The following is a 26,111-nucleotide window of genomic DNA, read 5'->3' as shown; positions in this document are numbered from 1 at the left end:
TGAGAAATATAAAAGAGAATCAAGACCACAGGCAGGTTACAAAGGTGTTGAGGGATTTCTTTAAATCCTTAAAAGTGAATACAAACAATATTAAAAGGTGATGCTTATCTTAGCAGACGCCGCTGGTGGTGTAATTGGACGTAAGTCTTTCCCTCTGCTTATTGGTTCTTGAGGAGATATGGAAATTTCTGGCCAATCTACATCAGCAAGGCAACAATCTAACAGTCATTACTTTTTCAGGTCACTATATGAAAACACGACGCCGCGGGTGGCAGAAGGTGTCGGGATTAGATGCTCGCATATGAAGTGAACACGAGCTTGTGGATGAGATTACAATTTAGCTATCAGGCCAGATTGTGAAATAATTGATTGTTCTGTTTAGTTGGTATGTGGGATGACAGCTGATTGGTCGTCCGTAAGCAATTTAATCTAACCATCTGTCGCATCAAACTGCATTCGGTACATTTAAATGATTATGTGAAAAATAATGGAAATTCGTAACGACTCAAATGTAAGTAAGAAAAGGCACGCAGATGTATTCAGACAACATTTCTTTAATACAAAGTCAACATATCTACATACACAGTGGTTTCAAACCAATTATTGTGTGTCCACCAGAAGTAACAGTTTGAAAGCAGTTTGATAGCACTTGGCTTTCGTACAAAGAGAAACAATTTTCACGTTCAAGTTTGGCTTTTTTTCTTCTTTTTGTTGGCCGTTGTATTAATACGTTCACTTTTGTGTACTGGTTCGTCGTTTTATGTTCCCTAATCAGTCCAAGTCCAAAGTCCAACATCGTAACGTTTGATTTTCCGAGCAAATCCGTCAGTCCAATCGCACAAGTGTCCTTTTGCTTTTCCGAAAGAAAGTTCATTAGAAACACACAAAACTCCCAACGGTTTAAAAGGCAGCGCTGGAATTTCCAGGTTCCAAGATCTCTCTGCTCTCATACTTCGTCCCTTAACAAAAAATCCCCAAAGTAAAAAAAATTAAAGTAACATGGCATGCATCAGTAAACTTCTAGTTTTTTACAAAAAAACAGAAAAAATTTAAAAGAATAGTGACTGAAAAGGTGAAACACAGGGGGCAGTGGTGAGAGATGCTATGCTAGCTATGATGTCATGAAGCTAAACCGCAACCACTGAAGGCAATTTCCTCTCGCTGTTTACATGGCATTTGTATAGGCACTAGCCACACTAGCCCTTCTTTTTCCAAATCTAACAACAGAATAAAAAAATATAAATTGTAAACTTTAAGGGCCTCATTTATAAAGCGTGCGTACACCCAGATTTGATCGTAAAGTGCGCGTAAGCACAGATTTGATAATAAAGTGCACGTACGCACAGATTTAATCGTAAAGAGTGCATACACACAGATTTGATCCCAAAGAGTGTGTATGCACAGATTTGATCGTAAAGTGTGCGTAACGCCAGATTTGATCATAAAGTGCACATACACACAGATTTAATCGTAAAGAGTGCGCACACAAAGATTTAATCGTAAAAAGTGCGTACACACAGATTTAACTGTAAAGAGTTCGTACACACAGATTTGATCGCAAAGAGTGTGTACGCACAGATTTGATCGTAACGCGCACATACCTACAGATTTCATCGCAAAGAGTGTACGCACAGATTTGATCTTAAAGCACATGTACGTACATATTTCATCGCAAAGAGTGTGTACGCACAGATTGGATTGTAAAGCGTACATACGCACAGATTTGATCATAAAGCTTGCGTACGCACAGATATGATCGTAAAGTGTGCTTACGCACAGATTTGATGATAAAGCTTGCATACGCACATATTTGATCGCAAAGTTTGCGTAAGCACAGATTTGATCGTAAAGCTTGCGTACGCACAGATTTGATCGTTAAGTGTACATAAAAATATAAAAACTAGCTTTGACGTTGAAAAGTGCTTAGCGCCAAGTCAGAGTCTGAGCAGATGTACGCACTTTTGCTTGTCGATTGCTGCAGGTTTTTGAAAATATAAGCCATTCTTGCTGCTCGAAAATTTAAACATTGACAGACGCTCTTTTATATTTCCATGACATTAATTAGGTATCGTTTAAATGCAGATATTTGAACTAGTTAGCTGCGCACAATTTGAAGATAATTGATAAATCGATTTATAGATTTTACATCTATACCCATATTTTTTGTGCGCACATTTGTTTTATGAATTACACGTACACAAGAAATTATCATATAATCAAATTTAGGACGTTTTCTACGCAGCATTTTATAAATGAGGCCCTAGGATTTGTACAGGTAAAACTGGATTCACATTTGAGAAGAAAGATGACGGAGACTATTATAAAGAAAATTAAGACTTTCCACATTGTGACATTTCATGACAGGCATACTTTCATTCTCATTATCGCAATGCAAAAATGATCAAAAGGTGGTCAAACAAACAAATTTTTTATCTTAAGGAGTTTTAATAATTCTTATTTTTTATGAATTATTATTGAAGATCAACAGGTGAAGAGTAAAATACCATAATTTGTAGAAATGTTAAAGTGAGCACCAGTAAAGAACTCCATCTTTACATATTGACATTAATAAGTACTGTCCATAATTTGTTAGCATTTGATGTACTGCCTTTAATGTAATTTTTACGGTAATACTGTAAAATTAGGTTGTGGATGTTCTCTACCAATAAGTCACAATGCAAAAAACCTCAATGGTCTTACAAGGCCAAGTTTAATAAAACTCGCTCTTTAAGATTCGAGAGCTCCATCCTTAACAGTTACAAGAATGAAAAATAAGTGTTGCCCAAAGATTTACAGAAGAAGCGCCTTCAGTATTTCTCTCACCACTGGGCTTCAGCGTGTGGCTGCTAAGATAAGAAAAGAACGAGTGAATGGATGAAAGACGAAAGAAATGAAGGGATCGCAGATAAACAGAGCTGTTAGCGTGAGACAAAGCTTCTTTCTCCGAGTTTTTTTCCATTAGCATAAACTTTTTTGTATCGTTCAAAGACAGAAATCTTGTGGGTCAATTTATACAAATACATATAATATATATTTGTTTATTTACAGTCATTATATTCAGGATCATAGCTGATATCTAACAAACGAGCAAACATTCTGTGGTTAAGAAAGAAAACGTTTTGGAAAGACATAAAAACAAATAAAGGTTTTCACAGAGACGGGCTGTAACAAACTGTAAAGTTTATTTAGGTAAATTTGGATGTTTTTGTTCAATTTAAAGGTTAGTAAACCAGTTCTACATCATATAAAAGTAATACTTCAGTTAATACTAGTATTCCTAATGATTAACAATAGTGATTGAAATTAATCTGCCCTTCGTTACCGGGCAACAGGAAGTCAAAGGCGTTCCGGCTCACGATCGGAGCTCTTAACGCAATGATCTATAGGAAATTTTCGCATTCCCAACTTGTTAAAAAAAAGTTCATACACGCAATTTAGAATTTCTTGGTGATATAAAAATTAACGCTTCCCTTTCAAAAAAAAAGAAAAATACAGACACAAAAAAGGCTATTCATCTTTATATTCGCTTTATATATGCGATCGTGTATGTATACGTTCACGTGCCATATCTTTATGTACGCATACACGAACGCATCTCGCATAATTTTTCTAGAGTGAAAAAATAGAAATGTCTTTTAACATAACATGAGCAAAATGAGCATTATTTTTTCTTGCTAATAAAAAACGAGTATTTGTTTAAAAAAACATACAAATAAAACCTAAATCAAATGTGTGTTAACGATAAACAAAATAATACATCAATGTATACTATATCATATGATGTTACAAGAATAAGGCTTTTTTTGGAAATAAGATTACACACGGCTCCTTTCATTCACTCATGGTTCAAACATTCGTCACCATAACCAATCAGCGAGGAGACTCCTCCCCCTCATACGCATATGCAAACAGTTCCACCCACAACAACGCACGCCCGTCTGAAGATAGTTGTACTGATATTTTGTATAATTATTCCTTGTTTCTTGCTTTTTATGCCAAATCCACTTCTCCCAAACGAACCGACGCAAGAAATCGTTGAATGATGCACGGTGGCACTGCATGTCTTGTACCAAAATTAAATTGCACCCGGGACCAGAACACCCATCCTCGATCGAAATCTTCACATGTACACGTACAGCATTATGGAGCGAAAAGCAGCACGTTTGGTATCGAGAGCGAAAAATGAAAAACAAAAATAGAACGATGGCAATCAACGTTGGTCACTAGGGACATCGTAATAACGAAAAAAAAAAAAATTCAGACGCATCTTTCTCCGATCAGTTTCTTGCACCCAAGATCGTGCTCTCATTGGCTCACAGGAGGATAGAGGTGGAGCTACATCGGCAGAAACGTTTGCTAGTGTGTCCTCGAACTGTCCGCACCTGTGGCAGAGAGAAACTCGATGCGTTACGAAATACGATTAACTTCGCCGTTAGCACGAATGCCTCCTCAAGAAGTGTGAAGTCGGACTCCGGTAGTGTCCAGAGAAGAGTTACTTTGTGAAGTGGATGAATGGTTTGCCTTCAATTTGTTCCCAATTTTATCCGGATGGTGAAATGTCACAAGGAAAGGATTGGAGAAAAAACTAAATGTGAGTTTGTACCGTCGCTTCAAGTTCCCAATCTACAAATCCTTCATGATGTCCACTGTTAAACTAACAAATGTTTCCATCTTAGTAAACAGGGCAGGATTTCCATTCAACCCCAATCACGCGTAACCATTTATCCGTTTAGTTCATTCGTGGGCACATTTCGATTGCTCCCGACTTTTCCTTCATTAACTCGTTTGTAAAATGTTCATAGTTAGTTTGGAACGAAAAGATGCACGTTCTCCTCAGAACACTTGAGGTAAAGTTAGTGGTCCGACACCTAAATCATTCCCACCCTACAGCCTGAGCCGTGATGTTTGATTCCTCCGCGAAGAAGATCTGTTTTCAGTGGGATTGCATTACTACAGTGTCGCTATCCAATCGGGATTATTCATCATGGCGTTCCGAATGGTTCCTAAAATACGGTTAAAAACTTTCTTCTCTGTGTTTAAATTTCGAATATTTGTCATTGTTTCAAGCAAGTTCTTATGGCTCAGGAGGCTGTCGGGGGGGAGAGGGGGCTATGGGGCAGGACGAACAAAATGGCTTTTTACGTTGCATAGTGATCAAAACTTCCAAGGTACTCCAGAGCCGCCTGGTAGCAAAACTGGTACTCGTCCTGTAGGGGTGAAAACAAATGATGAGATGCTACTTTCACCTACAAAAATGTCTGATGGTATTTTTGATATAAACAATCTCTAACCTCTGTCTGCACCATCGCTGGTCGTTGTGTTCTTAGCATTTTGACCGTCTGGAAGATGTCCACCACACCTTCGTAACGCATCCTCTCCAATACGATGCTGAGCGTGATGAAGACCCCGGTGCGGCCCACCCCAGCACTGCATTGAGAATAAAACATTTAAACATCACAGTTAACAGGATAAACGCATGTGCTTACGATTTTTCTAATAATATTTATGCAAACGTATAGTAATTCAGGTGCTACACCTGATCGTACAGTAAAAATTGTGGTTGAAAGTCAAATGCATTGTGGGATACCGTATACTACGTGGTGCACTAATGGTGCTTTTTATTTGCATAGTACCCCACGGATTGGTTTGGGTCAGGTCGGGTCAGCTCACTTCACTTTGGCTTGGTTAGCTTTTCCATCAAGTTTAGTAACACTTCGGAGTGGGAGGGATTATAGGCGTGTTGTTATATTTGCGCTGCCTACTGCTGTGACTAGTGATGGGAGAAACGTAGCTTTCCGAAGCTTCGAAGCAATTGGTTTTCTCCCAAAATTGATTCAGTTTTTCGAAGTGTTGGAAACACCACAGCCGCTGGCGACACCTGCTGGTCAAACGTTTTTACAACTCCCCCTAGTGGTAAATCATCAGATTTTCGAAAACCGTTACGATGTAATGAATCCTCATTTGCTAAAATCACGTGACTTGGCCAGTTTGAAACACGCTCCCAACCAATGATTCGAAAGAAAAGATTCGTAACAGTTTCGAAGCCTCATGAAGCAGTGCTCCAAAAGCGACCATCACTAGCTGTGACATCAAACAAGTAAGAGCGTTGTTGTACATTCCCATACATTTATTTATTTCTCAGTCCACCACAAAATTAAAATTGGACACCACAAATAGATGTTTGCACATGGCGTTTATCTATACCTCTGTCTCACATGACGAGTCCCATTGAAGTTTGCGGACATGCGTGTTACAAATGTGCCGCCACAAACTGCACGTCTGGAAAAAAACTGTTATGGTGTTCCTGATTCTCAACCTGTGGATGTTTTTCATCGCTAAAAGAAAGTTTGGGAACTTATAGCAGAGCACAGATGACAACATGTTTACTCGAGACAGCGCAAGCTAGCACGAAGGTAAAGCTAATCTTTTACATTATAGTGATGACGCTGGTTGTGACGATTCTCTCAGACCAATCAGTGATCTACAGTGTTTTCGCATCACGTTTTGGCATCAGCTCGGCTCGCTTGAAACCCCAACCGAGGTGGTACTAAAAAAAGTATCGGATACTACGTGGAAAAGCTCACAAAAGTACGCTGACCCGACCCAAACCAAACTGTGGGGTACTATGCAATGGAAAAGCGCCATAAGTTACGTAAAGCCTTGAAAATTAGCAAACTGTGCACAATGCACTACGCAAGGAATAACTGACGACAAGCCATTGAATTATTAAAAAATAATGCACACCCAAGGTGGTAATGCGACACGACGCAAAGCGGTGTTCATTATTTTCGAATAATTCAAAGGACCTGAGTCAGCCATGGTAGAGGTGTCAAGCGGGAGTAATTTCAATGTTAAGTCAATGTTAAGACGCATTGACGCGTGTCTGGAGGTCTCGCGGCGCGAATGAGGCGTTTAGCGCGGTAGACGCGATTCCGCCTCATTCGTGCGTCTAGTTCGCACGAGTTGAAAAATGTGAACTTTGGCAGAAAAACACACCACGTTAACCAATCAGGAGCTTGCTCTAGTAGTGATGTGATTACAGAAAGCGAGCGGAGTCACAGATGCCCCTCCCAATGACGCGAATTTCCACGTGAATGTCTCGCTGACTATGATGGAAAACGCAATACTAGACGTGGTACACGCGAATTTGATGCCTCAAATAATCAACACCCATGGAACATTTCTCAACCAATCAGAATAAAGCATTCAACAGGCCCGTGATATAAATACTATTATACCATGGGGGTCTTCCACGGATATGCATTATTTTTCGATAACCGCACACCTAGCCTATAAAATGTCTAAAAATATCCACCAGGGCAATGTTTGTTGTAACCGTGTTATAATTGACTCCTTTAAATTATTTAAAAATAATGCACACCTGCGGTGTGGCACTTCGCGTCGTCCCGCATTACCACCTTGGGCGTGCATTATTTTTGAATAATTGCCTGTCGTCAATTATCCCTTACCTACTTCAAGGCTAGTATGCCATTCTGAATAAAGCCCACTCACAAACTCTGTGCTCGTCTCGCTTTGACAGTGCTTGAAATAGGAGTCTTAAGTCTAATACTCTGAGGCCTCCTTCAATAAGCCGCTTTAGTGCCGAGCAGCTTCACCAAGCGAACAATAATTGATATGACAACAGGCTTATATTTCCTTCTGCACTCGGTGAGATTGAAAGTGAGGACGGAGGTGACGTATAATGCATTATAATCATACAATTACGAAACGTTCATCAGATGGACGAAACAGAACTGTTTTGACATCTGTCTTTCGTGTTGCCAAAAATACAATAAGAAAAGAAACTGTACGAATCTACCCGCTCTCCTGGCAGCCGGTCGCACTGCTCTGCGACTTCAGCGACGTGCTGGCTAAACAGATAGACTCTGAAATCTGACAGGCGTGAAGAAGCATTGAATGAAAGGATTTAAACTTCCATTCACTCTATGTAATCATGCAATTAATGACAAAACCATGTGTCTCTATTAGATATGAAATCTGGACAGAGGAGAGATAGACGAGGAGACGAGGAGAAAAACATAGAGGAATACTGGATTGTGATTGGTCAACTGTCATTACAATCCAAAATAAATAATTACTAAATGATTACCATTCTATCAGTCCTATCACAAGCTGCGTTTCCACTGCAGATTTGCGCAAACTTTAGCGTTATTTTCTAAATGTCGACAAAAGGCGGCGTTTCTATTAATCAATGACATGCGACTGAAACGTAATTTCATAGTCATTCCAACATCACGTCAACTCATGTTGGTACTTTTACTAATCTCACATCCACCGCACTAGGTATTATTTATAACCGAAGGAGATTGAGTATTAGTATTATCCAAACATTATTGGCAAGGAAAGCCTCTTATACTTTGCAGCAGACACGTATTGAGGCACGTATATAGTGTTTCTGGGAGGTTTTAGTACATACCGCATTATCTTCAAATAATAATAATTATGTGACTTGCATCAGGTGACCTGAAAATGGGTTTTCATTTGCAGTTTTCCGAATCGTTTGAAAAACCAACTCGTGATATGAGAGTTTTTGCGAAATTTATGTTTCTCCATTGGTCGTATTTTTTATTTGCAATGTCAATTTGCACAATTTACAGAGTAATGGAAACACAGCTGACAGTTTAATAAGTCCTATTATAGACATCCCTTTTCTGTTTTTTATGACGCAACACAAACATGCCCAGTGTTTTATTTGGGCTGTATAATGGTGTTTAATATGCAGTTGGCAGTATTGGCAGAAACAGTCTGTAGGAGTTAAGCAAACGCGGCCATTATTCACAAAGCGCTGGAGGATATCTTCTTTAGAAGAATAACCATTCGCTTGTTAAATGGTGGCCATGCCACTTTAGCTGGTGGTCAGGTTTGTAATGAGAAATGGCGACCCATCGCTCTGTGATGCACTGTTGCTGACAAGGTTGGAAAATGTTTTATTTGTGCTATACTTATGTTAAATGATAATCTGTTCAACTTTGTGTAATTATGAATATCAATTCAGGGTTCCCACACCTTAGTTAACTTCAAGGACCTTTCAAGGACTTTCCAGGTCCAATACACTCGAATTCAATGACTTAATGGGGGACACATTTCAAGTGAGAGCAAGGTTACATCGTGTTACCTTTTAAGATACATTGTTACAGATCCCTTTCGAGGGAACTCGCGCTGCGTCACTGCGGTGACACTTTGGGGACGCCTCCAGGGGTAAGTGCATCTGAATGTGTATATCAAATTCAACCAATAGTGAGGCTTAACGACAAAGACAGGAAGTATATCGCTATCTGAAATATTGCCAAAGACGGCGTTACATGGACGCAGGAAGTATGGCAAGGGAGACGCAGCGCCTCGTTCCCTTCTCAGGGAACAACAGTTACATAAGTAACCCGAGATGTTTTCATGTGTCGAACACAACTATGCAAAAAAGCATTTTGGTATGAATCAACATTCGCATACAGAAGATATAAGCATTTAAAGCGAACAGTTTAGCACGTGTGCTTAAAAAGTCTAGAATTTTTATGATATTATCCTAACACTACACAGGGAATAATATTGATTTTTTTGCATAAAATAGATTCAAGCACTTTCAATGACCTGTATCTATGCATGTATATTTTCAAATACTTCCCAGGGCCTTGATGCACAAATTGTATCCTAACGTGCAAGATTTCGTACAACTTAAGAAGATGTGGACCAAACACAAAACTCCATGATTTTACAGACAAAAAATAATAATGTTGGTGTATGTGCTCACCTGCAATGGACAGAAATAGGCCCGTCCTGCCCGAACTGCTCCTTGGTTTTATGCACCTGCCCTATAAAGTCTATGAAACCCTCTCCGGATTTGGGCACCCCTTGTTCCGGCCAATCGGTGAACTGGAATTGCCGCACGGTCCTGGACTGTCCGTCCTGCGAGCGAGACCACAAAGAGATAAATGTCAGGAGGGCCGGCGTCAATCACCCTTTATCAGAACCTTTAATTCCGACACAATCCCTTATTTCACGGAACAACATCATTCCCGGATCAGTCGATCAATGACCGTATCCGAGCGGACGCTGACAGGCACAACGGAGACCTGCCATCTAGATGCTAGATTACTCGAGAGAGAGACTACGTCTGTACATCTACCCGGCGATCTCGGCCCAACTCCGCACTCTTCTGTTTTGTGTCACTGTTTCTTTTCTTTCGCTGGAATAACTCTGGGTTAAGGGAAATCGATGGGGCGGTTGGCATGACGAGTGCAGTCTCGTGGAGACGGTGCTAAATGGAGTGATCCGGGCAGGTGATCGATGGCCCGACTCGTGCTTTGGAGAACCCCGCAGCGGCTCTGCTGATGGATGAGCGGAGACTGCGCAGCCCCCCGATGAAGGAGAGAGAGGGAAGTCTGGACGGTGCCCACTTTGAAGAGCGAGAGATAGAAAAATAATCGAAGGGAAGTTCAGGTGAAACGATTAAATCTGTTTGGGACTGCGGAAGGGGTGGAATATTCACTCATCTGTGCAGTGTGAGTCTATAAAGGACGCTGGAGGATCAAAACCTAAATCTTGGACCGAATGCTACATCATGACATGTATGAACAATGATAAAAGATGAGCAAGATTGTCAATATCAGAATTATTTTTTGTAGCATTGTTGCATTGGTTCATCTAACTAAATGTAATTAAAAAAAGTGCTTGGGTTGTGAAAAGTAGTGTTGAGTATTTATTGTATTTTATTGACTATTTTAGTTCAAATGAATGGTTTACATAATCTAAAATCAAACCTTAAGCCATTCCAGATCAAACACACAATTTTTTGTGCTCTAATCTCCACATAAAAGTGCTTGTTTGCAATCACACAACGTGCCATTATCTTCCCCTTTCATCAACTTGAACAAACACCCTTTACTTTTGTGACAAAATAAAAGCAACAAGGCGTAAAACAGCCTGAAACGAATCACGCTTGCACCCAAAAGGGCCAAGCGATGCGCGTCGAATCGTGTGATTGTATACGTGACTCCTCCTGAGCCGAATGGAGCGCTGGATTGTGTTCCTCTTGATCCAAACGTTCGGATCCTCTCATCTGATTAAAGTTCTTGGGATGGAGGCTGATTATTGGAGAGCCCTGACTGAATGATTCAATCACAGTTGAGAGATGATCCGGATGCTCATTTTGTCCTCCGGTCTGTCCGATGGTCTCCATGTGAGCGCTAACAGTTTTGGGAAAAGGCCACTTGACTGATGAGGGTTCGCTATGTAAGAGGTTTAGCTAAGCGGTTAGCGCTTGCTCATTTAATACATAGATCAACCGTCTGAAGAGCAAAGACTCATTCACTGCAAAAAATGACTTTCTAATTTAGTATTTTTGTCTTGTTTTAGTAAAAATATCTAAAAGTTATAAAATTAAGATGCTTTTTCTTAATGAGCTAAATGTTCTTATAAAATAAGTCTAATTTTAAAACAAAAAATACATAATTTATTACATTTGTGTGTAAAACAAGGAAAAATATCTGGAAAAATACTTGAAATAAGTTTACTTTTTTCTTAAACACTTAATTCAAGAAAATTTTTCTCACGGTGACACCTCATTGGCAGATTTTTTTTGCTTGTTTTAAGTTTATATATTCACTTAAAGTTTATATTTTTTTGTCTAAAAGCTAGACTTTTTTCTAGGGTCATTTTGCTAGAAAATACATCTTAATTTAAATATTTGTTTTTTTATATTTATACTGAAAACAAGACAAAAATACTAAGTTAGAAAGAAATTTTTTACAGTGTGGGAAAAGAAATTGAAATTTTTATTTTTAAATATAGTTTTTTTTTTCAAGAAAGTTGGTAGGGATTTAATATAAGCATGCTAAAAAGTTTCATGACATCAAAAGTATCATCTACACTGGAAAAAACCTTTCTTACATAATACTTGTGTCTTGTTTTCAGTAAAAATATCTAAAAATTAAGATGCATTTTTTTTTTAAATAATTCTAGTTTTCAGACAAAAATATACAATTTAAGTGAATTTGTGCTTAAACAAGCTAAAAAAATCTGGCAACAGAGTAAGATTTGTTTTTCTTAAAATTTTCTCAAATTAATTTTCAGGAAAAAGTTTAATAATTTTTTTACAACCTTTGGCAGATTTTTTTGCTTGTTTTATGCACAAATTCACTTAAAATGTATGTTTTTTTGTCTTATTTTCTTAGGTGATTTTTTTATATTTCTTCTGAACACTGCAAAAAATTACTTTCTTACTTAGTATTTTTGTCTTGGTTGCAGTAAAAATATCTAAAAATTCTTAAATCAAAATATATTTTTTTGATTAAAAAAGTTCTTTTTAGACAAAAAATATACAATTTAAGTGAATTTGTGCTGAAAACAAGCCAAAAAATCTGGCAATGGGGTAAGATTTTTTTTCTTTACATTTTCTTAAATTAAATTTCAGAAAGAAATTCAATAAAAAAAAATTTCAACCTTTGGCAGATTTTTTTTCATGTTTTATGCACAAATTCACTTAAATTTATGTATTTTTGTCTTATTTTCTTATGTCATTTTTTATATTTCTTCTGAACACTGCAAAAAATGACTTTCTTACTTAGTATTTTTGTCTTGTTTTCAGTAGAAATATCTAAAAATTCTTAAATCAAAATGTATTTGTTTGATTTTAAGAAATAAGTCTAGTTTTTAGACGAAAAATATGCAATTTAAGTGAATTTTTGTTTAAAACAAGCTAAAAAAATCTGTCAACGGAATAATAAAAATGTTCTTTAAATTTCTCAATTAAAATTTTAGAAAAAAGTTCAATAATTTTTTTACAACCTTTGGAAGAATTTTTTGCTTGTTTTATGCACAAATTCACTCAAATTTAATTTTAAATATTTTCTTATTTTCTTAGGTCATTTTTATATTTCTTAACACAAAACCTGATGTTCTTACTTTGTATTTTTGTCTTGTTTTCAGTAAAAATATCTAAAATTTCTTAAATTAAGATGTATTTTCTTTATGAGCAAAATGACCTCAGAAAATAAGTCTAGTTTTTAGACCAAAAATATAAACTTTAAATAAATTAAAACAAAGCAAAAAAATCAGCCAATGGAATAAGAAAAATTTTCTTTTTTCATAAACACTTAATTCAAAAAAAAAATTTTCTTATAGCAGATTTTTTTTGCTTGTTTAAAGCACAAATTTGCTTACATTTTGTATATTTTTTTCTAAAAACTAGACTTATTTTCTTATAAAGAAGACTTATAAAGAAAATACATCTTAATTTAAGAATTTTTAGATATTTGTACTGAAAACAAGAAAAAAATACTAGGTAAGAAAGTTGCAATGTAGTAAGTTTTCAGGACTCACCCGGGCATCCGTGACTTTAAACTCTCTAAGGATGTATTGTGGCATGTTGTACTCGGCCATCGGGTCCACCACAAAGTACTGATATCTAGCTGAACGTTCTGCTGGCCAATACTGGTGACACTTTTCCTGCGAAAACACATGAGAGAGGATTAATTTAAACCGTGTCGCACTGCAAAAGGTTTGTCTCATTCGACGCTCGTGTTGAGAAACTCACTCGGCCCATCTCTCTCAGTTTGGTCAGCATCACTACGATGGTGGAGTTGTTTTCCCATAACATCCTCCAGAAGTCTTCGGTGGTCTCTGCTAATGGTCCCTGTGTGGCTATATAAGCTTTCTGTTGTCTGCGGGAATGAAAAAAGGAAAATCTATGTGAGATGATCTATACAGAAGCATTAAATGAAGTCGAACATTAACTCGCTCGTATAGTATGTAATAGCAAAAGTAATAAAAAATATTTAAAATGTGTACCTGTATCCATCGATAAAGCTGGAGTTAATATAGTCAGACCCCTCCAGGCCTCTGATTGGCTGCAGGCAGACTCGAGTGGTCTCGTAGGGCATGATGTTGACCAGACGGTTTTTAAATTTGTTACATGGCAGATTGGCACTTATGAATCTAGACGTGTGGGCCTTGGAGTTTGCCAAACGCTGCGGGTAGAAACAAAGACAAGAAAATAAATGCTTGGCATTGCATCATACTAATCAAAAAAATATATATTCAGATGGGCTGAAAGTTGCCGCTCCTTGCACCTGGCCAGGATGCGGTGTGGTGTGGCTGGAGAATCGAGCATCAAAGAAATTCCCTTGTATAATATTCATCATACAACCGTAAACATTTCCAGCTAAAATGACTTTGTTTTTTGATCGTAAAACTGCACACTTTGACTTCTAAAGGATCCAGCAGGACGGCTATTTAACTGTCCTGACCTTTATTTTGGTTTTAATGGGTCTATTTTTTTTCCACTCCACCTGCTCCCAGAGTATTTGTAATCGGGCGAGACTGGGTGACCTAGTTTACGAGTGCTCGCAGGAAACACTGTCAGCACCCATTGTTGTTATAATTACCCAAAATCCATCCATCGTCAATCCGTTGGCACAGAACCACGCTTAGATACCACAGAAACATCACGCAAAACTTGACAGGAACTGGCGAACTGGGTCACCGTTTATCACAGGTTTTTAGGACACATAGGACGTTGTTGTTTTTGTTACGGGTCAACACTGAGTGATTCCACGTACACGGCTCTCCCGCTCTCGTGTTATGATCCAAATTAAGGCCTGCAACCTTCAATTAGCATCAGCGGCACCGCAGTACCCACAATTCTTCTCCCTTTCTAGGTCAGATGTCTGGAATGATCCCGCTCGCAATGTTCCAGCAGGTTAAGCCTTTAGCCAGTTCAAAATTCATTCAGTTCCTGCTTTAGGCCTTGAGTTTTACCTCTGTGTTCTTCTTGCTTAGCTCTTAGAGAAGCACCCGAAAGGGCACAAGATGATCAATGGGAAGAGCCAATCATAAACCAAGCTACTGAATTAATAAGAAACAAGCAAGCTTTAGGGCGTCCATGGGGCTTCACAGAGGTTGAAGCCTTGTTTTATAAGCAGCATCGCATCAATCTACAATGATTTCTCATACACCATTTCTTCAGGATATGAAGGGGTGAGCACTTATTTTTTGTTAAAAAGCAGCAAACTCTGCTATCAACTACTCATAAAAATATCCTTAAAGGTATAGTTCACCTATCTGTCATCTTTTACAGATAAATGTGGTTGTTCTGCTTAACACAGAAGATATTTTTAAGAATGTGTTAACCAAGCAGATCTGGGGCACCATTGACTTGAGTAGGAAAAATTATATTATGGAAGTGAATGGTGCCCCAGATCCATTTTTCAAAATATCCTCATTTATGGTCAGCAAAAAAATTCTACAGGTTTGGACACAACTTAAGAGTAAGTGAATGATCACAGTAATTTTTCAGTGAACTATTCCTTTAAGGAGTTAAAAAATGAAGATACTACAAGCTACATGACCAGAGTAGAAAAAAATGTGGGGCCCTTATGACCAACGCCAGCGCTGAGATCCGAACTCTCATCATAAATGTCTTAATTCTGAGAGTCTGGAGAACCAAACACTTCTGAACTGACCTAAAAATAATACTATGGAAGTGAATGGTGCCCCAGATCAGTTTTTTTGAATATCTTCATTTCTGTTTAGCAAAAAAAATGTATACAGGTTTGGACACAACTTAAGGGTAAGTAAATGATGACAAAATTGTAATTTTTCGGTGAACTATCCATTTAAGGAGTTTTAAAAAAGATGCTACAAGCTACCTGACCAAAGTAGGAAAATGTTGGACCATTACGACCCATGCAAACGCTGAAAACACATTTATCTTTTGTTAGCCAATGTGCCAATATTTTTTACAATGTTATTGAGGTCAGAAATCTCATCTTAAATATCTAAATTCTGAGAGTCTTGAAAAGCAAACACTTCTGGGCTGCCCTAAAAACAATTCTATAGAAGTGAATGGTGCCCCAGATCAATTTTTTTTAATATCCTCATTTATGTTCAGCAAAACAAATTTATACAGGTTTGGACACAACTTAAGGGTAAGTAGAAAATAAACTATCCCTTTTAGGAGTTTAAGCAGCATGGCCTTACTCACATGGGCCCGTACGAGCCATGCCAGCGTAAAAACAAATTTACCTTTGGTTGGCCAATGTGCCAATATTTTTTACAATGTTATTGAGGTCAGAAACCTCATCAAAAATATATAAATTCTGAGAGTCTTGAAAAACAAACACTTCTGGGCTGCCCTAAAACAATACTATAGAAGTGAATGGTGCCCCAGATCAGTTTTTTTATATCCTCATTTATGTTCAGCAAAACAAATTTATACAGGTTTGGACACAACTTAAGGGTAAGTAGAAAATAAAATATCCCTTTTAGGAGTTTAAAAATGAAGATACTACAAGCTACATGACCAAAGAAGGAAGAAACATGGGCCCGTACGAGCCATGCCAGCGCTAAAAACAAATTTACCTTTTGTTAGCCAATGTGCCAATACATTTTTTTACAATGCTTTTGAGGTCCGAACTCTCATCATAAATGTCTAAATTCAAAGAGTCTTAAAAAACAAACACTTCTGGGCCGCCCTAAAAATAATACTATGGAAGTGAATGGTGCCCCAGATCAGTTTTTTTTAAATATCTTCATTTATGTTTAGCAAAACAAATTTATACAAGTTTGGAAGGACATAAGGGTAAGTAAATGATGACCAAATTTTCATTCAAGTTTAAAATAAAGATGCTACAAGCTACATGACCAAAGAAGAAAGAAACCTGTGCCCGTACGAGCCATGCCAGCACTAAAAACAAATTTACCTTTTGTTAGCCAATGTGTCAATACATTTTTTTACAATGTTTTTGAGGTCCGAACTCTCATCATAAATGTCTAAATTCAAAGAGTCTTAAAAAACAAACACTTCTGGGCTGCCCTAAAAATAATACTATGGAAGTGAATGGTGCCCCAGATCAGTTTTTTTTAAATATCTTAATTTATGTTCAGCAAAACAAATTTATACAGGTTTGGACACAACTTAAGGGTAAGTAAAAAATAAACTATCCCTTTTAGGAGTTTAAATTCAAAGAGTCTTAAAAAACAAACACTTCTGGGCTGCCCTAAAAATAATACTATGGAAGTGAATGGTGCCCCAGATCAGTTTTTTTTTAAATATCTTCATTTATGTTTAGCAAAACAAATTTATACAAGTTTGGAAGGACTTAAGGGTAAGTAAATGATGACCAAATTTTCATTTAAGTTTAAAATAAAGATGCTACAAGCTACGTGACCAAAGTAGAAAGAAACATGGGCCCGTACGACCCACGCCAGCATGGAAAACACATTTACCTTCTGGTAGCCAATGTGGCAATATTTTTTTACAACGTTCTTGGGGTCCGAACTCTCTTCATAAATGGAGAAACAAACACTTCTGAACTGACCTAAAAATAATACTATGGAAGTGAATGGTGCCCCAGATACATTTTTCAAAATATCTTCATTAATGTTCAGCAAAACAAATGTATACAGGTTTGGGACAACTTAAGGGTAAGTAAATGACAGAATTTAAATTTTTTCATCTCTTTAAGAACTAAAAAAAATATTGTATTGTGTGTACAAGCTATGTGACCAAATAGTTCTCTACACTGAATATATTTTTTGTTTACAGTAAATAGAGACCCTACTGTGACAAAAAACCTTGCTACTTAATCAAAACAACAGCTACAGGAGAAACAAATTAAAATATCTAAACGACATTATAATAATTAGACGTGTAACAGCTTTATAATGCGTCAATCTCAAAGGCCAGAAACCTTCAATGTGATTCATTTCAGTTTAATACAAAACAAATCAGTTTGTCTTAACATCAAACTTCGTTGACTGGTAATTACCCTTCCCACAATATTCCTCTCTGACTGTCATCAGGTTCCTGCTAACTTTCATTTGTTTCTGTCACAACTAGAGCCTGAGTTTCACACCTGTATCCACAATAACAAAACACGCTCCTGACAGCCACGGTTTATTATCGAGGCTTCAACTTGGGATTCACTTCTACAAGCCGCTAAAACAATGCATGATTACAAGCTACGTCTGATTCAGAGGTGTGAACTTCTTCTCATACCAATGAATCTGTGGCATTAAAGGAGGGGTGCATGATCTCTGAAAGCCAATGTTGATATTTGAAATCACCTAAAGAAACACGCCCCTACCCCAATAGAATCTGGACCTTCTTTTGATAGACCCGCCCAAAACATACGCAACCCAGGCAACGATGTTGGTCAGTAGACTCGCCGCTTACAGCTCAAAAATCATGCACCCCGCCTTTAACTACAAAGCTTTTCTGCTTTGTTACTTTAGCAAAATTCAACAAAATTTCAAATCTATATATTTTTTTCAGTTGTATAACCAGTGCGCTCACCTTAAACTCTAGCTCCATCCCACTGACGTGCTCTCCAGCCTCCACCTGTGCCAGCTTCTGGATGTAGGAGAAGAGACTCCGTGCGGCCACCTCGGTGTTACCGCAGGCGACCGCTTCCAACAGGGCGTCGTGGATGAAGCTGTACTGATCCTCTGTCTGCACCATGTAGTTCCTCTGAGAGCGCATGAGGGTCACGTGACCGTAGATGTCCACGGTCTTTTCGTGTTTGATGCGCTCCAGCATGGCGTCGATCACGATGAAGCAGCCCGTACGACCCACGCCAGCACTGAAAACAGATGTACCTTCTGTTAACCATGGTCAAACGCAGAGGCTTGTATACACATGATGCTTAACGCATGCGCATTGCAACAAAATGCAATGCATCTCCTGTGCTACAAACTACATTTTCCTGTACACGGGGTTACAAAAATCCGTACATGAAATTTGAGTCAAAGTGCATGCGTATAAACCAACCTAAACTTCCACCTTAAAAAAAAACAGTTCTGACCTGCAGTGAGCGACGATGGGGCCGGCGTCTGGTGGATTGCAGGTCTTTACCCTCCTGAGGAAGGCCAGGAATGGGGTGGGGTATTCGGGAACGCCGTGGTCCGGCCAGGCAGTGAATTGGAACTGTCGAACTTCACGCTTTTCGCTGGAGCCATTCTTCAAAAAGCAATGAGAAGAAAATCATCACATGCCGAAACAAAATGCAAAAATAAAGTCGGTACAGTTTTTAGTATGGTGATTGACGCAGCAATGAATGAATTTAAAAAAACCAGGGGAAAGGATTAGGAACTTTAAACTTTAGCGATGTTTAAATCCAAATGATTCAGAATGCAAAATATCATAAAGATTTCATTTCCAATTACCAAATCACTTCATTTCTGTCTGACCCAAGTCAGCACATTTATCACCACAAAACATTTCTCTATGTATTTTTGTATTTTTAGTTTTGGGCAAGCGATTAATCACGATTAATTGTGTTTTATAATAAATGTGTGTGTACTGTGTGTAAATATTATGTATATTTTAACACCCACAAATACATGTATACATCTAAGATTTTTTTTTATATATATTAGCGCTGGCAAAGATTTATCGCAATTAATCGCTTACAAAATATAATACATACACATATATTTTTATACATTTTTTATACAACACATACATTTTTATTTATATATCTTTTTTGTATTTATATATAATATAGAATATCTAAAAATATAAATAAATATATATATTACATGAATATGTATGAATATATATATAAATAATTTTATTTATTTATTTTATTATTATTTATTACTATATGATAGTAATAAATATATATTAGGGCTGGGCAAAAAAAAAAAATCGATTTTTCGATTAGTAGTTTTTTTTCTGTGGTTGATTCAAAATCGATTCCCACAGGCCACGAATCGTTTTTTTCCCCAATTTTATTTCTGCAAATATTGAACGTAAGATTAACGTTAATGTAATTACTAGTCTTCTCCACTAGATGTACCCCTTTTTTTGCCTTGCGCAATGTTACCAAGGAGCGAGAGGCGAGCCTGTCATTCATTCATTCAGTCTATATTCTAATGTAATATAATATTCTATATTTATTGAGTTGAATCGAGAATCGGGTATAAAAATCGAGTTGGGGAAAAAAAATCGGACATTGTGAATCGAAATCGAATTGATCTGGAACATTTGAATCAATACCCAGCCCTAATATATATATGAATAATAAAATAATGATCCTTTTAACAAATATATATATATATATATATATATATATCCTCATTCTGTCTTCTGTTTTAATGAATTGTATTATTATTTAATAAAATGAAAAATATATATAATTTAATATAATATATAAAAATATAAATATGTATATATATAAAAATATAAATATATATTCACGTGTAAATATATGAATGTGTGAGTATTTAAATAAATATCTTAATAATTACACACCCACACCCATATATATGTATATATATATTATGCAAACAAACTTTAATTATGGATGCAATTAATCCATAATTTCCTTAGTATTATTAATGTATGTAGTTTGTTTGTCGCTGCTTTCTGTCATTTTCTGCTATACCAACCGTGTTTTGATTACAAAAAATCTGACTGCAGTAAGACGACAGAAAAGCATGCTAGTTTTTCCTTCTAATTTTATTTTCTCTTTAAAAGAAGGTTTTACATCTCAACGCTGCTCTTCTAACAGAGGCCTCTTTTGAATAAATGAATAAATAAAAGGCGTAATTAAGAGCGAGCTGGCACAGTTTTCAGTTTTTTTTCTCCGGCTGTCTTCTGCAGTCTCTGTTCTCTGCAGTGGATGTGTTTTTAACAATTCATGACTTCGGGACGACTGCGTGCCACTGCAGAAAATGCGTGCACATAAATACGCCTCACGGACCCAAACACCGTGTGAGTATGTTTCCAATGCAGGCAAAACACCCGGACAACCCAATGCATTGAAGACGTGCGCCTGTTTCTGTTGCATTGTTGGTTTACTTTAAACAAGGACATCCAACATCGTTATCTTTATGATTTATACCTTTCCATGCCAACCATCGATGAATGTCATCGAGAAGGTGATGCATTTGATGAATTAATTAGCATTAGCTTTTAAAACGCAAGCATTTCATAACCGCGAGAAGAAACTTCATAGCTTTTAGTGCCACAGTCTTTTTAATCAATGCTGCGGCTTGTGTCCTACCATGCGCCCTTCGCTACAGTAAAAGCTCCATCCATTTTAATTCACGTTACCGTCTGACTGTAACTCACCGACCCTTCTCCATTTCTCTCTTCATCTTTATGTTTACTTGACCGCTGCGTGTCTGGGAAGCCAATTTTGTATGGAGTAGTTTTGCTTCGGCCACTTAGCTAAGTGCTTCTCCTTGGCAGGCGTAACATTAAAAGATGATGGATGTGGAATGAGGAGATTATAAAAACGCTCGTGTGCGTTCTTGTAAGCGTTCGAGATGAGAACCCCGCGAGGGCATTTGAAAACCGTTCCCTTAACAGTCTGCAATCATACTGCTGCCTTATTTCTTCAAAGTGAAACGGGCCTTTAAAAAAAACCTGCAAAGGGAAATAAGGGGTGCGTCCGAAAACTCTGTTTAAAGCAAAAGCGTTCCCTAGTGAAAAGCGCTTGTCTTTTCAACGCTAAAATGTTAAATGTTGGTCGTTGTCAGTGTTTGTACACTTATTATATTGTATGTGCACTTGATTTGTCACATTTCACCCTTTAATCAGCCTCTTGGGGCGTGAGCTTCATGTTTTGTGACTCTGTGCTAAAGTGTCATTTCATGACGCAGCGTCTCGTTCCCTATCTCAGGAAACCGAGGTTACAGTCGTAACCGAGACGTTTTACGTTTAAAACATTCAACACGGCCCATCCTTAAGAACAACTAAATGCTAAAACGAACTATGTTATGATACATGATACAAAAATCGTCTTACCTTGTGTAAAGAGAAAGTGCGCACACAAAAGGTGGCGAGCTCGATGGTGTCCAAAAGCGTCACCTGGATCATACCATACGTCTCCGTTCCTCTGCTGGGCCAGTACTGATCACATTTGATCTGTGTGGATAAAGATGAAAAAAAGCGACATTATCACATCTTTGCGAATTTCTGTTAGTCTGCTTTTATTTATCTAGATATTTCTATGCAAATACCTCCAGTCTTTCATTAAAATCGTCAGTGTGCCGAGGAATTACGGATCTACTGAACTACACCTCATTCGTTTCGGGGTCAAACAACCATCTAATAGCTATTTAAAATGCGCACGTTTGTGTGCACTCGCGTTCCCGAGCGAAAGCAGAAACTCATTTGCCGCCTGGTGCCGACATCGTCTCTTTTCACAGAGAAATAAAGGGTGAATGAAACAAAACTAGATTAAGACTGACGGCCTTGTAATTAACAAAGCTGTCTACGCTTTCAGACGATTACATTTTTCAGACTTTCAATTGATTTGATTCGATTGTCAATAATTTTGAGCATTATATAAAATCCAGCCACCAAATTAAATCACTTGGCATGGTTCGGGCATTGGTTACCATGTTCTCACCGGCGACTTTTTTTTTCAGGAGATTTATTTCATATATCTGTGCTGCGGAAGTGCAGTTGAAAAAGACTAACCGGCTTTAACCGCAGGGGTTCACACCTGCAATCACGAATCCTCCCAGACTACTGGCATCTCTCCCCACGTCACATCAATTACCCTGCCATAATGTTTTCCTTCCTCTCTATGACACTTGGCACACTGACAGACCCCCGGCCCGTCGCTGCCCTAATAAACATTCACTCAATATGGAGAGTGGCACGTCACAGGCGACGGCGGCATGCTGATGTGATGTGACAGCTCGTTGCGTCGAATACGTCCACTTTTAACGCTTTCATTGCCTTGTGCTGCACAACCATCGCCTTATTCAGATCTTATCTGACAGACCTCTAATATGTAGTGAATGAAGGAGGATATGCACCTAGTGTGGTCCACTGGCTAAATCTATCACTAACCTGTCAACACAAAACTTTTGGTTATGAGAATTTAGTTTGTTAAATAGAATACAGCAAGAGAGCGCAAACACGTCGCAACACAACAAAACTACTCAAGATCTTTTTATCAACAAAGCCATCTGTGCCAAATGTCAAGAAATCATATTAACAAAGTTATCGCCAAATGTAAATCAACACTTATTGGTGCATCATGACATTTAGCATAAAAGTTCAACACGGCTAATACTGAACGCTTGACAGGAAAACCGAAAAAAATTGACTTTTTTAAAAGCATTGCATACATTAACTCATTTCCCGCCATTTGCCTGAAAATAACATGTTCCTGATTAATTTTTATGGAAATCTGTAATACCGCTATTATCCATTAGATGTTTTTACCCAATTTATAAAAAAATGAAGGAAAAATTATACATTTTACACTCCATGTGTGTTTTGATAATCATTCTGAATCTGATCTCTAACAAAATTCCTTCACAAAAATGCAATTATTCCAGCTTTTTGCTCAACATTTTATATTTTTGATTAAAAATGAATTTCGAAATGAATTTTTTTTATTAAAAAATCAAGATAGGATGAAACGTTTTCTTATATATTTATATATTTTTAGGAGAAAATTTTTCCTGGAAGGCATTTTGTGAAATTTTATATAAATTCATAAATTACTCATATGGTCTTATTCCATATGTGATGTATATTAGAGGTCTTCTTGGGTACAAAGAAATGTACCCGACCTGAATGACCCAAATCACTTTTTACCTGAACCCCCAACATGCATAAATACTTTTTTTAAAAGAAAGAACGAACCCAAGACAAACTGTAAAATATTAGACCCGACTCAGAGGCAATTTTTTTAACCTGACTAGACCCGAAAGTAAACGGCACTGACGTTTATTTTTGCTTGCACCAGTCAGAAAGAAATTTGGTGGCCTCGCAACCAATTTGTATTAAAATTGATGCAAAGGTATAAATTTGCCTTAAGACGGCTGATCATTCCTATCAGTGTCGATCTGGCCTCAGTCAGCCTGCATTTTCAATTGGCTCGTGAGTGATGTTATTTCAGTATCAAGAGTGTGACTGAATTGTCTTTTTGAAAGGAAGTCTTCAGCTAAAGGGACTCCCTCTCTCTTTCTATCTCGTGGTAAATGGGCCGAACCGTCCTGATAGCGCCGAGAAAATACTCTCTTCCCTTTCATCACAGTCTCTGTCTTTATTTCTCTCCATTTTTCTCTGTCCGTTTGCTTATTCATTCAGCCGGCAACAACATTTCAACTGGAATAATGTCAATTTGTTCAGTCTGAAGCCCAGTCACTTTAACAAGAGTAAAAGCCTATTACAATTTTTTTATGTTTTAGGAACAAAAGCTGTCCAAAAACCTAGTGCGCTCTTTACCTTGACAACTTAAGTAGATAGCACGTGAACACTGTTTTAGTAGTGTGTGCGAATTTTACAACAAATGCGAATTTAACAATTACAAAGAGTAAATTACATACAAAGTCAATGCAAGACACGAATGGAGGCGAATTTGCGCCACGCAATGCGAGTTGGGGGACGCAATTGCCGCAAACGCACGATACGCACCTCAATCGTTTCGTTCACGCACTTTAAAAAAATGTAAACGCAAACATGAAATTCGCACACGTCTGGTAGTATCAGAAAATAGGGGAGAGCATTGTTTTCATTCACGTAAGTAACGCGAAAAACAAATAATCGAGAGACGATCAAAGCAAATGTTTTACCAAGCCAAGTTTAGGTATTTTTGCGCAGAATAATAAAGCGTGGTGTCAATAAAATCATTCATTTCAGAATTTCTCACGTTATAAATAAAAGTTTAAGTATTGTATAATGAAGGCTTAGTTTTAATCTGTCATTTACAGCAATAATCACAAATATTTTTGTGGTTTTTATGGTTATGTCTACTAATCTCAAAATTAAATTAAGCAACTTAAGCCGGGGTTTCACAGGCGCGGTCATAAATTCGCTTCTCGTGTGCATATACACAATAAGAGCTAGACATATTCTTGCTGGTGACTAAGATGCCTAATTTTACCAAATTCAGCATAAATGTTTCTTCAGACAGAATGCATTGCAAATGTTAAAATGTTTTAATAATAATATGATATGCATATCACAAACTATTGATTTCTGATACGCACACTTGACGGTAGGGAATTCAATACCTTTTTTGCGTGGTACAACTTTTCCTTGTAGTCACCTAAATGATTTGACTCATAAGCAACATCTGGTTTTATTAAACATGCATTATGATTCAGCATTTTCGTAAGCCTCACCCGTGACTTCTCTTCCAGTTTGGTCATCATGACGACAGTGGCAGCTCTCTGTTCCCACACCATTCTCCAGAAGTCTCCGAAGGTCTCCGGCAGAGGTCCTTGTGTGGCTATGTATGCGTTCTGTTTCCTGTAGCCATCGATGTAGTTAGCGTTGATGTAGTCGCTGCCTGTGATACCTGGAAATGAAGCACGAGGTGGTAAATGTTAAAGCATATTCCTGGTATTTTCCTTTTACAACGGGAACATGCAAAACATTTTTCTTGCTTTTGTAAAATAAAATAAGCTTGCACTACTCTTACATGTTGACCGGGAATCAAATCAATGACCCTGATGCTGTTAACACAATGCTCTAGTGTTGTAGTCAAGACCACCTAAACCAAGACCAGAGTGTATCGAGACCTCTGAGGGGGTAAGACCAAGACAAGACCATGACCAAGGCAGGACGAGATCGAGTCAAGACCAAGACCAGACCTGCACAAAACTAATCTGAAGATCCATATACACCAAGAACGGCCTGAAGGACTACAACACTACTAGCAACCAAGCTACAGGAACATCCCGAAAATTTGACTAACATCAGTGAACTGTTCTCACTCCAGTGTTTTGAGAAAACTTCCAAAATGGCTGACGGTGTTGCTGCGTGTGAGCCTGTTAGTTGGTTAAAAGCGCTGCTTACTACCCCGCTAACATGATATAAAGTCACACTTTGGCAAGAGGCTATTTCACAGCTTCTGACAGATATCCATCTGGGAAAATAATCCCCATGGAAGATCATCCATCAAGCTCTTTTGCTTCTGGTTTTGTGCCTTTCCTGCTGGATCTAACTCTCCGAGGGCCGGCCGACGGGAGCGTCCACTGCGGCTGATTTAGGACCAGATGCTATACGATGGAATTAGGCTGGACTAGGAGTAAATCAGAGAGCAGAAACCAAGCCGGACCCTGTCACTGACATCGCTCCGGGCAGCCTGCAGTAAATCTCCAGTAAAGCAGCCCAACTC

General features: G+C 37.8%; 1 protein-coding gene across 12 annotated transcripts in view; it reads right to left on the bottom strand.

Moving 5' to 3' along the window:
• Positions 1-536: 536 nt before the first annotated feature.
• Positions 537-26,111, bottom strand: part of ptprsa (protein tyrosine phosphatase receptor type Sa) — a 233,349-nt gene continuing 207,774 nt past the window's right edge. For all 12 annotated transcript variants that reach the window (XM_065244402.1, XM_073813439.1, XM_073813437.1 and 9 more), the window contains 10 exons: positions 25,114-25,289; positions 21,770-21,889; positions 18,819-18,973; positions 18,311-18,596; positions 13,804-13,982; positions 13,550-13,676; positions 13,336-13,461; positions 9,767-9,921; positions 5,292-5,427; positions 537-5,207 (listed from right to left, as the gene is read on the bottom strand). In XM_065244402.1, the coding sequence (XP_065100474.1) occupies positions 5,139-5,207; positions 5,292-5,427; positions 9,767-9,921; positions 13,336-13,461; positions 13,550-13,676; positions 13,804-13,982; positions 18,311-18,596; positions 18,819-18,973; positions 21,770-21,889; positions 25,114-25,289 (1,529 nt within the window). In that variant the 3' untranslated portion in view covers positions 537-5,138. The remainder of the gene's footprint in view (positions 5,208-5,291; positions 5,428-9,766; positions 9,922-13,335; positions 13,462-13,549; positions 13,677-13,803; positions 13,983-18,310; positions 18,597-18,818; positions 18,974-21,769; positions 21,890-25,113; positions 25,290-26,111) is intronic.

The sequence above is a fragment of the Paramisgurnus dabryanus genome, chromosome 24, assembly GCF_030506205.2.
Source record: "Paramisgurnus dabryanus chromosome 24, PD_genome_1.1, whole genome shotgun sequence".
NCBI classification, from domain to species: domain Eukaryota; kingdom Metazoa; phylum Chordata; class Actinopteri; order Cypriniformes; family Cobitidae; genus Paramisgurnus; species Paramisgurnus dabryanus.
The sequence above is the reverse complement of the archived record's forward strand: the minus strand, read 5'-3'. Positions and strand labels throughout refer to the sequence as shown.